Here is a 12621-nt window from a genome sequence, read left to right on the forward strand (position 1 = left end):
GAGGAGACACCCAGGAGGTGTAAGGGCGAGAGCCAAACGCCTCAAGGTAGACCGACTCGTCCTCTGAAGGGTTAAGGGCGGGCCAGTTCCCCCTCTGTTTAAGGATTTCAAGGACGTCAGCAAAAGAGACATCCTCACAGGGGGACCGAGGGGAACCTTCAGATTCCTCCAAGTCGGTGTCCGAGGTGATAGACTCAGGGGAGTCAATGTGCTTCCTCTTGCACTGTCTCTTCCGAGGGGGTTCCCCTGCCAGATCAGGAGAAGCCTCGGAAGAAGAGGAAACCTGGGGAAACCTGAGGGGCTGGCTCTCTATGGTCTGGTACGAGGGGGTGGGTAGAAACCACCGCAGGCACTGAAGAGGGAGGAGCTGATGGAGCCGACTGTGGGGTAGACACGGGGTCTAGCACGCTCCGCATGACCTCGAAGGTGCCCCGATCAGCCAGGGCCGAAGGTCCCCACTCCGAGGAGACAAGGACCCCCCCGGCACCAACAGGGACGGCTCCGAGGCCGATGTCGGAGCCGAACTCACCAATGCCAATGCTCCAAGAGGGAGAACGGGGTCGGACAAGGGTCTGATGCCACTCGCCCCCTTGGAGCCGAAGAGGGAAGCCCGACACTGAGATCCCTCCAAAGAGGAAATCGGAGCAGACAACAGAGCCGAAAGGGAGGGTATCGGCTCCAACGCACCGACAGCCATGGCTCCGATGAGCCCCGGCTCCAAACTCAAAGGAGTCGGAGGAGGAACAGAAGCAGGGATGGGAATAGCCACTGACTGTTGAGTAGGGCTATGCAGCATTTGGGCCAGTGCCTCGGACTTGAGAAGTCTACTCACCACCTTTTGTAAGTCATGGTCGGACAGCCTGGAGGACTGAGAGGAATGGGACCTGTGGCTCCGCTCCGACAGAAGAGGGGATCCCGGGGCCGAGTGGCTGGAGCCGATGGAAGGGGACCTCGACCTCTTCTTAGAAGGTGGCTCTGATAAAACTATCGGAGCCGACTGAGTCTTAGCACCCTCAGGTCCGGCCGGAGCCAAGGTAACGGTTTGAGTCTTCGAAACATCGACTCCAGCCAGAGCCGATGTCGAAGCAGTCTTAATGCTCCCAGTGGACAGCTCTGAAGCTGGAGCTGATGGCCTGGAAGTCTTTGAAGGCTTCCCCGATGCAGACTGGGTTGGGGGGCCTTCAGGCTTTAATAAGCCTCGAAGAATAAGTTTATTTTTGCGTTCCTGCAGGACTCTCAGGCTGAATGCATGTCAAACAGCACAGGAGTCCTGCAGGTGCAAAGGTCCCAGGCAATATACACAAGAAGTGTGACCGTCTGTCAGAGACATTTTCTGACAGCATGAGTCACACTTCTTGAAGCCTGAGACCTTGGAGTCTTTCGACATCAGAAAAAGTGACTGTATACACAAAAAAGACACAGACACAAAACACAGACACACCCTTTAACCAAAAAGGAAAACCCAATCACACTGAATGACAAAGGGAAAAAAGGGAAGTGGGCCAAAGGCCTAGAACTTAAAAAGGGGATAAAAAGGGAATAAAAATGAGGGAAGACCCGATTTAAACTAAAAGGATACCCTGTACTATAAACTTGACTAAATAAAAAGGATAGGGGTAGATATTTTAATTTTCTAACTAGAAAAACTCACTAACCTGCCAGAGCCGGTAGAAGAAAGCACCTCGCAGCTAAGCGGCAAACGAGATCTGAGTAGTTACTGCCTAGCATTGTGGGATATAGGGGAGCCTCGAGTCGGTGGAAATAGCTCTCGAGCTTTAGTATTGGCCTCGGCTCCGAACCCATCCAGCAAGAATGAAGGCGAGATTGACAACTTAACATCTATACTTCATTTTATTTTCATTATATAATTACAGATAATTCAGGGACCAGTAAAATACATTCCTGACAGGATTTCTTAAGGCTACCATGTGAATTTGCTTGTACAATGAATATTTTGGTTTACTCACTGTGACTACATGGCTACTATTAATGATGCATTATTTCTCAACTCATTTCCTACTCCCAACACTGTCCTCCTATCCCCCTATTACCACCTAACACAACTCCACCAGTGCTTTGCAAGTCAACATTCAGCACTGACAAATGTCTGTTTTGTTCAGTGGCAACACAGTTATAGAAGACAGAATGCTTTGTTTATGATAATGACATACCTTCATTTCTCTTGATGCAGCTGAAGACAGTTATCTACAAAAAGACAAATTGACAACATTAAGTCAAACAGGTCACAACATGAATGTGATCATGTTTTTTAGCTCTATAGAAATTAAGTGACCTGCACATGCTAAAACATTTAGTTCACCATAATATAATAAAAGGTTATCACAACTGAATGCTGAATTTAGACAATAATGAATAAAACAACATTTGACCATATGAGTGACCAGTGAGGTGTGTGCTCTATGTGGTTCTGTTTATCCTACAAAACATTTTAAAATGAGTTAATTATGTTTGTACAGTCCTACCTTTCAGTAAATTTTAGAAAAGCTTACTTTACTACAGTACTACTCTGAAACTGTTTCCAGTACTCATGTTTTAAAAAGTGCCATTTTTTTTAGGTTTTACTTAATTTTATGGTACTGGAAAATACATAATTTCTAGATTTGTACTTCTGCCTTAGTGACTGGGGAAACTGTTTAACAACTTTAATTAATATATTCTACATTTATTTGTTAACACAGACTGCTGTTCAAATAAGATATAAACAAGCTGTATTCTACAAACCAAGGTTTGATACTTACAACATTCTCACATAATAGGTGCACCTAAGTAAGTCTTTAAGCTAGTGAGTAGAGTCATTTGTATTATGCAGGCCTTGTTCTACATTAATATTTTATACCCTCTGTCTCATTGACCTGAGGTACTGCAGGTCTACAAACCACCCATTCAACTCATTCATCCTCTCTGAGTGAAATCCTCTAAAGCCAACTTCGAGTCCAAATTGGCCACATCTACTAGAGACAATCATAAGGCCTTCTTCACATATGTCCACAATCTGAAAGGAAGCACCCAGATCTGTTCAGAACTGGTGGTCAAGGACACCACATACACAAATGCTGTAGATATAGCCAATCTACTGGCTGACAGATTCAGCGGAAACTTCTCCCCTCTGTCCCCATCAGTAAATCAGGAAATCCCCAGTACCTGTCCCCCACACCTTATCTCTAGGGAACAAGTCATCACTGCCCTCTCAAGGGCAAAAAATGCAGACTCTATGGGACCCAATAACATCCCAGGCTGCATCCTACATGAACACAGGTATAAAATTGTAGCACCATTAGGCACCCTATTCAACCAAAGCCTGAGTACTGGCTTTGTCCCAGCTGAGTGGAGGGCAGCTATTGTCATCCCTTTACACAAAGGCAGAGCATCCACCGATCCAGGAAATTATAGCCCTATCAGCCTAACTAGCCTGATCTGCAAGGCTCTGGAACAGATTAACATGGACATCATTAATAGGGACATTGGCAGCCTCCAAACACTCAACCCCACACAGTTTGGCTTTGTCAAGGGGAAGACATGTCTGTTAAATCTTGTCGACTTCTTTGAGGCAGTCACCAAAGGCCTAGATGAGGGGAAGATGGTGCACATCGCCTACCTTGACCTGGCCAAAGCCTTCACCACTATTCTCCACTTTGGCATAATAGATAAACTCTCTCAACTACGCATCAATCCACATGTTGCCAAATTGGTAGCAAACTGCCTCACTGATAGAACCCACCTAATCAAAATAGGGAAAGCCACCTCAAGCAGTAGACCCGTAATGAGTGGCATACCCCAGGGATTGGTCTTGGGGCCTCTGTTATTCTGGATATACTTCTCTGAGGTGCAGGCCAAAACCAGTGCGCTATGGCTGACCAAGTTTGCAGATGACTGTAAACTGGGTATGGTCATCAATTCCCTAAGTGATGTGGATGTTCTCCAAGAGGATCTCACCCAAAAAAATGACTGGTGCCAGAAACATGACCTCAAACTGAATGCCAAAAAATGCATCATCATCCCATTTGGGGAGAGTGACGTCCCCACATATTATCACATTAATAACAAAATCCTAAGTACACAATCAGTAGTGAGGGATTTGGGCACCCAGGTTGATAGCAACCTGATTTTTGGCCACCATGTTGCTTCCGTTGTATGGAAAGCTTTCTAAATGGCTAACCTCATAAGTAAGGGTATCTCATCCAGAGACAAAGACGTCATAACATCCCTATATTCTTCCCTTATAAAGCCAATTATTGAGTACAATGCCCCCTTCAGCATGTATCTCGCAAAGCACATGCAACAACTGGAGAGACCACAGAGGTTCCTCACCAGGAGAATCCAGGGCCTCAAACATCTACCCTACACAGATAGGCTAAAAGCCCTGTCCCTCTACTCAGTTTCATACAGGATCCTCAGAGGTGAACTCTGTCTGGCATACAAAGCAATCTCAGATCCATCCTTGATGGGACTGCTACATATCTGCAAGTCAAGCTCCCCTCAAGTAACCTGTACACACGACCTCAACCTGGTTTGTGATATCAATAGGACTTGTTGGCAGGACAGATTAGTGTCCCAGAGACTCCCCATTCTGTAAAATAGACTCCCTCCCTACGTCAAGCAGAGTACCTCATTATCTCTTTTTAAGCGCAACCTGGATAACTGGATGGGAAACAGAAAATACACCCTCCACTGTGTCCCTGCTGGACAGGGGCTTTTGTGTGCTGACTGGTCTAAATATGGGTTAAACTCTTGGCTAGGCTTATAAGGGCCTCAGGGCCAATAGCATAGTAACCTCCTATGATCCTATGATCCTCTGTTGGCAAAAGATTGGTTTGGATATCCCTAATTCCTCATGCCATGAGCAGTACCTTAGTTGTTCTTAAACTCCTAGTAATGATTCTTGACATGCACTAATATGTCAAAACCTGCACTATTCTGTACACATGCACCCACTGAAAGAAACACAAACACACACACACACACACACACACACACACACACACACACACACACACACACACACACACACACACACACACACACACACACACACACACACACACACACACACACACACACACACACACACACACACACACACACACACACACACACACGCACACACACACACACAAAGCCTAGCACCAACTACTTGATCTATTCTTGCATTATGCTGAAGTTCAGACTTACCATGACTACTGCCCAGAACCTGTCCCCAGTCATAGGACAGTGCACTATCAGCCAGTTAGTCCTAGCCAACCTAGACTGGCCCATTGACACTAAGACAGTTAAATAATCCATAAAGACCAATAGTGCAGATGGATGTTTTGCCTTTGCACCAGTGGGGCATCCACAACACTGTCAACATATGCCAAGTAACAAACAGCACACAATACAGTAGACTAAACTTAAGCAGACAGGGAAACGAATGGAGTCAATGCTGTATGTCTATGAAATCTCATGGGACAGGTGCTGTTTGAAAGCTTTTGATGTCAATGTCAATCATTCAACAGGTTTTGCAGTTAGATGTTATACCAGAAAAGGTGAAGGATATAGTTATATCTCCATCTCCATACCAGACACATGGAGTTTTAATCTAACACTAACAGTGTACAGTAGTATTGCAGGTGATGTTACATTTTCAGAGTTCTGTTCTTCGGATGAGATGGTTAAAGTGAGGTCCAGTCTGCTTCTTTAGGTAGATTCATGTCAACTCTCCAAAAGCAATTTTGGTGAATGTAAAATATTTCAAAAATATACACCAAAACGAACTTTGGTGAGCATTTCATGTACCATTTTTTACAGGGGGATTGAGACCATCTGCACCCCTTTGTGGGAGGACACCCTTCCACTTGCTTAATTTATATATACCAACTACGAGGCCATAACTGTATAGACAGAGTCACTCCATTGTTGATGAAAGTACTTTCAGTGAGTAAACATACTTCAAGTCTGAAACAACCTTTGGCAAACAACCTTTGGCAAATCAACAGGAACCCATAAAAACATTTTTAAAATATATTAATGCCCACTTACATCAAATTCCTCTATTTCTCTCAGAATTTATAGTGTATAGTGGATGTCTTACCTCAAACTCTGTATGGAAATACCTGTTTTGTTGGCATAAATGGATAACGCCCTATCTATTTCCCAAGTGTCCCAAGTTCAAGTAGCAGCTCAAATGCCTGATGGAGTTTGTGGGGAGGATGAAGAAGAATAAAAAGACTGTGCCTGCTGGCCTGGAGAAAGGGTACAGGTAAGATGCTAAGCACACTGACCCAAAAATCTAGAGAAATTACCCAAAGGCAACTGTGCTGTGATCATTGCCATGCTGGTAATCTGGTGCTGCATTAGAGGGGTGGGCATTTAAGGGACATATCACAATGGAGGTGAGGCAGTTTCCCTCAATATATCATTGCACACCCCAGTAGTGATGTAAGCCGAACATGAGTAAGGGGAACTAAAAAAATAAAAAGCCCATTACAGAGTGCAATATGATGGCTCTTAGCCTAGTCCATACCGCTTAGAGTAGCATGATGGCTTGCATCTTTTGGAGCCTGCATAAAGGCCATTGGACCCTCCCCTGTTCTGGGCTCTCCAAAAACTGAGCCGATCTTATTGTGGATCACAACATAGGGCTACCAAGGCATGGCAGTTATGAAGAACATGATTAGGAGCAGGTAGGTGGGGAGTAAGAAGTCAGCACCAAGTAGTGTGAGGAAAACAGTCTGAATAGATAAGGTCATCTCTCCTTACAGTCATTATTTTGCAATAAACTGATCATATTATAATAATAATATCAAAATGCATTGTTGATAAAAGCATTTAATGTGTAGTGAACTTTTAAAATGGGTACTGCATACAAACTCTCTGATACATTCAAGAATGTTTGGGATAGCTGAAAATAAAAAAAAGGTGGGGCAGGTATGTATGGATGTCAGCTGCTAAAACTGAGCAGACTAATTTTCTTTTTTGTGTGTTTGAAATGAAATAAATATGACTGCAAGTTTACTGGCTTATTTGCTGTCCATCCCATTCCCATCTTACTCATAAATGTTGTTTTTACATGCTGTACCTTCTGTTTTCTTTTACATCTTCTTCCCTACTTGACCCTGCTTAACTCTTTTGCCAAATAAGCTTCCATATGTTTCTATTTTTCAATAATATGCATGTTATTTTTAGAACTGTGAAACAAAGTAGAACATGTGTTTTCCTTTTTTGTTAGAAAAAAACTGCAGAGAATTTCAGGAATTTAGAGATAGAACACTTCTAGCTCATGTACCAGTTCTATATAAATGCTTTTGAGAGCACACAGGAAGCAGGTATCCAGGATTAGCTAGTTTTGGACAGCCCCAAAATATGCAGACTGTTTAAGAAAATATTCCTTTCAACCTTCTACCAATACTGCCATCATAAAAGAGAAAATGTCTACTTGTTCATATAAGTCCTACCATTACTACTCGCATAGCTCTCAAAAAGCAAACATTAAAAATAGAAACAAAGGGCCTTGAAAAGTACACTAAAAATCTGGGCATCTAATTAGCATAACAAGTGCATAAATAGTACATAATTCTTCTTGCTTCCACTAGGAATGTGGGTGGGATACTACTCAGAGCATATTTAAAAACACAGAGTGACAAAAATTATGGAAAAATATAAGCAGGTGACTGTAAAATATATAGAATTTAATGAACTGCATTGCAAACTTCTACCACAAGAGGTCACACAGTTTTACTTAAGAAAAAGGTAGCGGTAAGATGTGTGCTTTCTTTCTGTAAATTATTGTTATCACTAGCATGCCGGTCATGTAGTGTGGTTTATTGTGTACTAGGTAGCTTCAAAAATCACACGTGATAAAGGGAATTCAGACAATTGTGTGAAGGGGCAAATCATGCCTGAAAATCGGGGCGTATTTCCAAAAACAGGGACAACTTGTGTAAGGGCCTGAAAATAGGAACATTCCTCCAAAAAAGGGACAGTTAAGAGGTTATGTTACTTGGGATTTTGATCATATAGCTCTCCTACTCACTGTCATTTAACTTAAAGGAAGCATACATCTCAACTTTTCAGAGCAAGAAATCTGGACAAAGCCATAAATAATGGGGGGACAAATGCCCAAGAAACAATTTGCAAATATTGCGCTTACAAACTTAGAAAGTTGATAGAATAACAGATTTTGTGTTGGCATGAATTTTCTGAAGGGTGCGCAGTCTGAAATTCAAATGTCTGTCATTTTCCGACTTCAATCTTTAATAAATATGAGGCAAAAATCTGGACATTCTGGGGAAATCTGGACAGTTCAGATGTACGGAAGATGGGATTATTTACTTACAGGCACAGGAGGAAGGTTGGAAGGTCTTACTAGGCAGTAGTGTATTGCACAATAATCAGGGAACTAACAGACAAGCTGCTCATTCTCATACATACAACACAGTCTTCCTTTGGCACTAAATCCAGCCACTGTGTAGCTTAAAAGACAGCAGTGAAACTACAGTGCAGTAATTATGTATCAAGACTAAGAAGCTTTCCTCCGTTCTCAGATTCCTCCCAAAAGTGACCAGAAGAAAGCCTTTGCTTAATAGGCTAGAGGTGAAACCTTTATTTTTTATTTACTTTTACTTTACTTCATTACATTTTACAAGCAAGTAACCTGGACTACAAAGGTCCCTTTTCGGTATTACTATTTGCTAAGTAGAGGTTTATAATCAGGTCTCCAATCACAACCATGCTATTGTGTGTTGAAGACATGGATGTCAAGAAATTCACCTCAAGACTGAATGATGATTATGTTCCTTGAGACCCAACCATAACACGTTGTAGTGCATGAAGTTGGGTCTATGTTTGGCCATCGATGACATATTAAATCGAATGGCAGTACATCGAACGTTATTCAGCAAACAGCACTTTTAATGAACAGGCATATCTTTGAAAATAAAGTCAGTGAATGACCACAGATGGCCAACAAATAGGAACCGTGATCTACTACTAGCTTAACGGTAACTTAGCTTTAACAGTACCTCCGCTTTCCCCAATTTAGTGCGACCTTGGATTTGGTATACATAATTAGTGGTAGGATGTGTGGGGTACAGTGCCCCACATGGGTGTGGGGATGAAGCCCCCCACATAAGTATTGTCCCATGTTCACTGAATCCTTCTGTTGTGGGAGGCTGCATGAGCCTGGAGAGCTCTGTGCTACATAAGTGGTGAGCTGCTTAGTCATAAGCTTGCACATGCAAGGAAGCAATTGTGCACCTCCAAAGGGCAGCAATAGTGGAGATGCCAAAGCTGTCATGAGGAGGAAGGAGTTAGGGTCACTCCCTAATAGCAGTATGATGCCGCACCATCATCCTTGATCTCCTCACTGGGTTAGGATGTAGGTCAGGTTGAGCCTGGGGAAAGTTAAGGCAGGTCCAGTAGACCCACATAATGAGGACAGGATCTGGTAGCAGATGACGGGTAGAAAGAAAAAAATACAGAGGATTAATTTATTTCTTCACTTTTGTTTAACAGTTAGAAAGAATGATTGCAAATGAACCTTTGCAAATACAACCTAGACATTGGTAAAACCAGTGCAAATACAACTGATGTGGAAATATTACAAGTGAGGGTTCTATATTTCAGGAAGGCACACAAATACAGTAGGAAAACCCCAGGAAGCATAAATGAAGATAATGTGGATGTACATAGTTTATATAAAAATGACTGTCAAAAAAAGCAATAAACATTTTGTTTCAAATACAAAAATTATAAATTCAGGGAAGCAAAAGACCATAACCTCTTCTAAGTTAATATCAAAGACCTGGAAAACATATGCAATTTTGAAAATATAATTAAACACAAGAATAATACAAATGTCTATGCAATTAAGGGAAAAAGCAGCAAAAGAAGCAATAATCAAAACCAAAGACCCACAATAAGGAAAAAAGTCAATTTAGTCAAGGGAACAAAACATTTTAAATATGCATAAGGGAACAGATAAAAACAAAACAAGGGATAAAGAAAGCTTAGATGTTCAACATTTGATCACAGTTGCAGTAGTCAAAGTTATCTGGGTCTTACCCCAGTGACAGTCCTGCTTTCAAAGCTTATGGACACCTTCCATGCTCTCTAACTTTGAGGAACTCAAATTGAGCTCCAACATAAATACAAACACCAATTCAGTCAGAGCTTTTTGCCTACAGTTTAACTCCTTAGGTTCATAGGTGAATACTAGGCTAACTGGCCTGATGGGTCATTTTAAGCCTAGCCAATAACCCAATGTCAGGAGGTGAAGACCTTAACCATTATGCCAACCCCCCCCCCCCCAAACTCAAAGGTCAGAATCAAATAATGCACCTTGTATCTGTCAGGTAATGACCTTATCCATTATGCCATACCAACCTCCCCGATAGAAGTTTTCTCCATTGTCAGGCACCATAGAAATGTTGGTCAGATAGGGATCTTTCAAGGTTAGGCAGATAAGTGCCCACTGGGGACAACCTTCCATTAAAATGTATTTTCTGAGGGAAATTTGTGTTTTATTCTGACTAAAATATTGTGTTTGCTAGGAAACTGAATGTTTTTACACACTACCATTTCATTTCTAAGGGAGTTTGGATGTAAATGCTTGCATGCACATTTTGGGCATAAAATCCTTTTTTTGACTGAATTTTTCTATAGGTTGTGTAGAATTGTGTTTTGGAGATTATCAGTGGTTTATCTACCTCTCTAACAATTGTTCTCTGTTTTACTTTTACTGACTTGTCCAGGTTCTGCTACTCCCCTTTCAGATCTCATTTTCGGTTTACCTTTGTAGCGGTTACCAGTCGCCATGGTTTTACCATCCCTGCCCACAAGAAAAAGAAAGTTGTTAGGGAGTCTGACTCCTGTTGCGCCTCAGCCACTGGAGGGTGACTCTGCTATGGTCACTCTTGGTTCCTCAAACTGCTCACCTCCCCAGTCCTTCTGGTGTTGGACCTAGAGTTACAAAGGACTGCAGGATAGCCGCATTCTCTATGATTGTAGGGATACTCTTGCAGGACAAGGGAGAACCACCCCTGTTGATTTCTGGGAAGGAGCAGGTGAATGTCCTTCACTCAGTCAAAATAGGGACCCTGAATCTGGGATGAGTTTGCCTATTGCAGTAGGTCATTTTCAAGAGAGGCTCCCAGGGAAGATAAACATAGAGAGAACATCTTGCCTTCCCCTGTTTCTATTTCTATGGCCAGGTTAGATTTGCTGGGATTTGCTAAGCAGCTCATTTCTGCCTTATCCCTTATCTACTACTGTTTCAGGCAAGAAAAGCAGAAAAGTTTCCTCTCTTTCTGACTTGGAATGTCAGTCAGAAGAGCAGGTATTGCAGGGTGACAATGGTACTTCAGGAATTTCTTCTTAATCTGAGATTTCTGATTTTGAAGAAAGTATGGTTTCAGATTTCCTCTAAAATATTTTTCTTTTTCTCAGGCTTTATCTGACAGGAAACAGTTTTTTTCAGTCGGAGCAGAATGAAATTCCTATTGCAAAGAAAATGCATCATGATTTTTTAACAGTTGGAAATGCCTAAATCTGCAGCTGTTCCTCCTGTTTTGCCTGCTTTAGATACTGTTTATCTGACAGCTGCTAATATGCATAGGTTCATAGGTTGGTAATAAGCTATCTGCCCGAAGGCATATATTAGCCCAGCCACGTTGTGCAGTATTCACCGCCCCTTTAGTAGTTCCCTAGACCCTTGTACTAGCAGCTAGTACCCTTGGCACCTATCTTGTAGTGCTGTTGGTGTGAACCCCGGTGTGAACTTTCTGTTACCCATCCACTCATCAAGGTTCCTCTTGAAGAGTGATAGTGAGGGGCTCTGTCTTATGTAGATCGGGACCCTGTTCCATAGTAAGGGAAGTCTCTGTGAAGGGAATCTATCCCTCCAGCATGTTCTATTCATTGTTGTGTTGAGGTTTATATCCCTAGAGCATGTAGCTCAAGTAGATTTGGTTTTGCTAAGATGGAGCATGTTCAACAATTCTGGGTTGGACATGGCTCTGTACGTTAGACAGAGATCACCTCTGAGAAAGCGGTATGCAACAGAGAACAGTCTTAGCTTTTTCAATTGTGCTGCATAGGGCAACTGTTTGAGGCCAGTAATTCTCTTGGTTAGGTACCCCTGTGGTCTTTCCAGCTGCTGGAGATGTCTAGCCAAGTACATTCCAATTGGTGCATTGTACTCAATAATGGGTCTGTTGAGGAAAGAGTAGAGGGGCACCATTACATCCTTAGATCTTGATGTGACCCCTTTCATGATCAGATGGGTCACATAGAAGGATTTTCTAACCACTTTGGCAACATGGTTATCAAAGGAAAGCTGGCTATCTACTTGGGTCCCTAGATCCCTTATTTCTTCTTCAGATTTCAGGGGATTACTTCCTGTGTTGTAGTTTGCAGGTACTCTGTTTTTTCCAAAGGGGATTACTACGCATTTTTTTGCATTTAGCTTGAGACCATGGCTTTGACACCTTGCATCAGTCTCATTTAGGCCCTTCTGGAGGATCTCCATGTCGGCCAGAGACTCTATTATAGCACCCAGTTTGCAGTTGTCTGCAAACTTAGTCAGCCACAGCCCTTCCGTGTTTGCCTGTACTTCTGAAAAGTATA

General features: G+C 42.4%; 1 protein-coding gene across 1 annotated transcript in view; it reads right to left on the reverse strand.

The window, feature by feature from the left end:
- RECK (reversion inducing cysteine rich protein with kazal motifs) overlaps positions 1-12621 on the reverse strand; it is a 1724192-nt gene that overhangs the window by 790694 nt on the left and 920877 nt on the right. Inside the window, exon 7 of the mRNA XM_044065108.1 lies at positions 2172-2205. Within this exon, the coding sequence (XP_043921043.1) occupies positions 2172-2205 (34 nt within the window). The remainder of the gene's footprint in view (positions 1-2171; positions 2206-12621) is intronic.

The sequence above is a fragment of the Protopterus annectens genome, chromosome 3.part0 (genome assembly GCF_019279795.1).
Source record: "Protopterus annectens isolate FY-2018-M chromosome 3.part0, PAN1.0, whole genome shotgun sequence".
NCBI classification, from domain to species: domain Eukaryota; kingdom Metazoa; phylum Chordata; order Ceratodontiformes; family Protopteridae; genus Protopterus; species Protopterus annectens.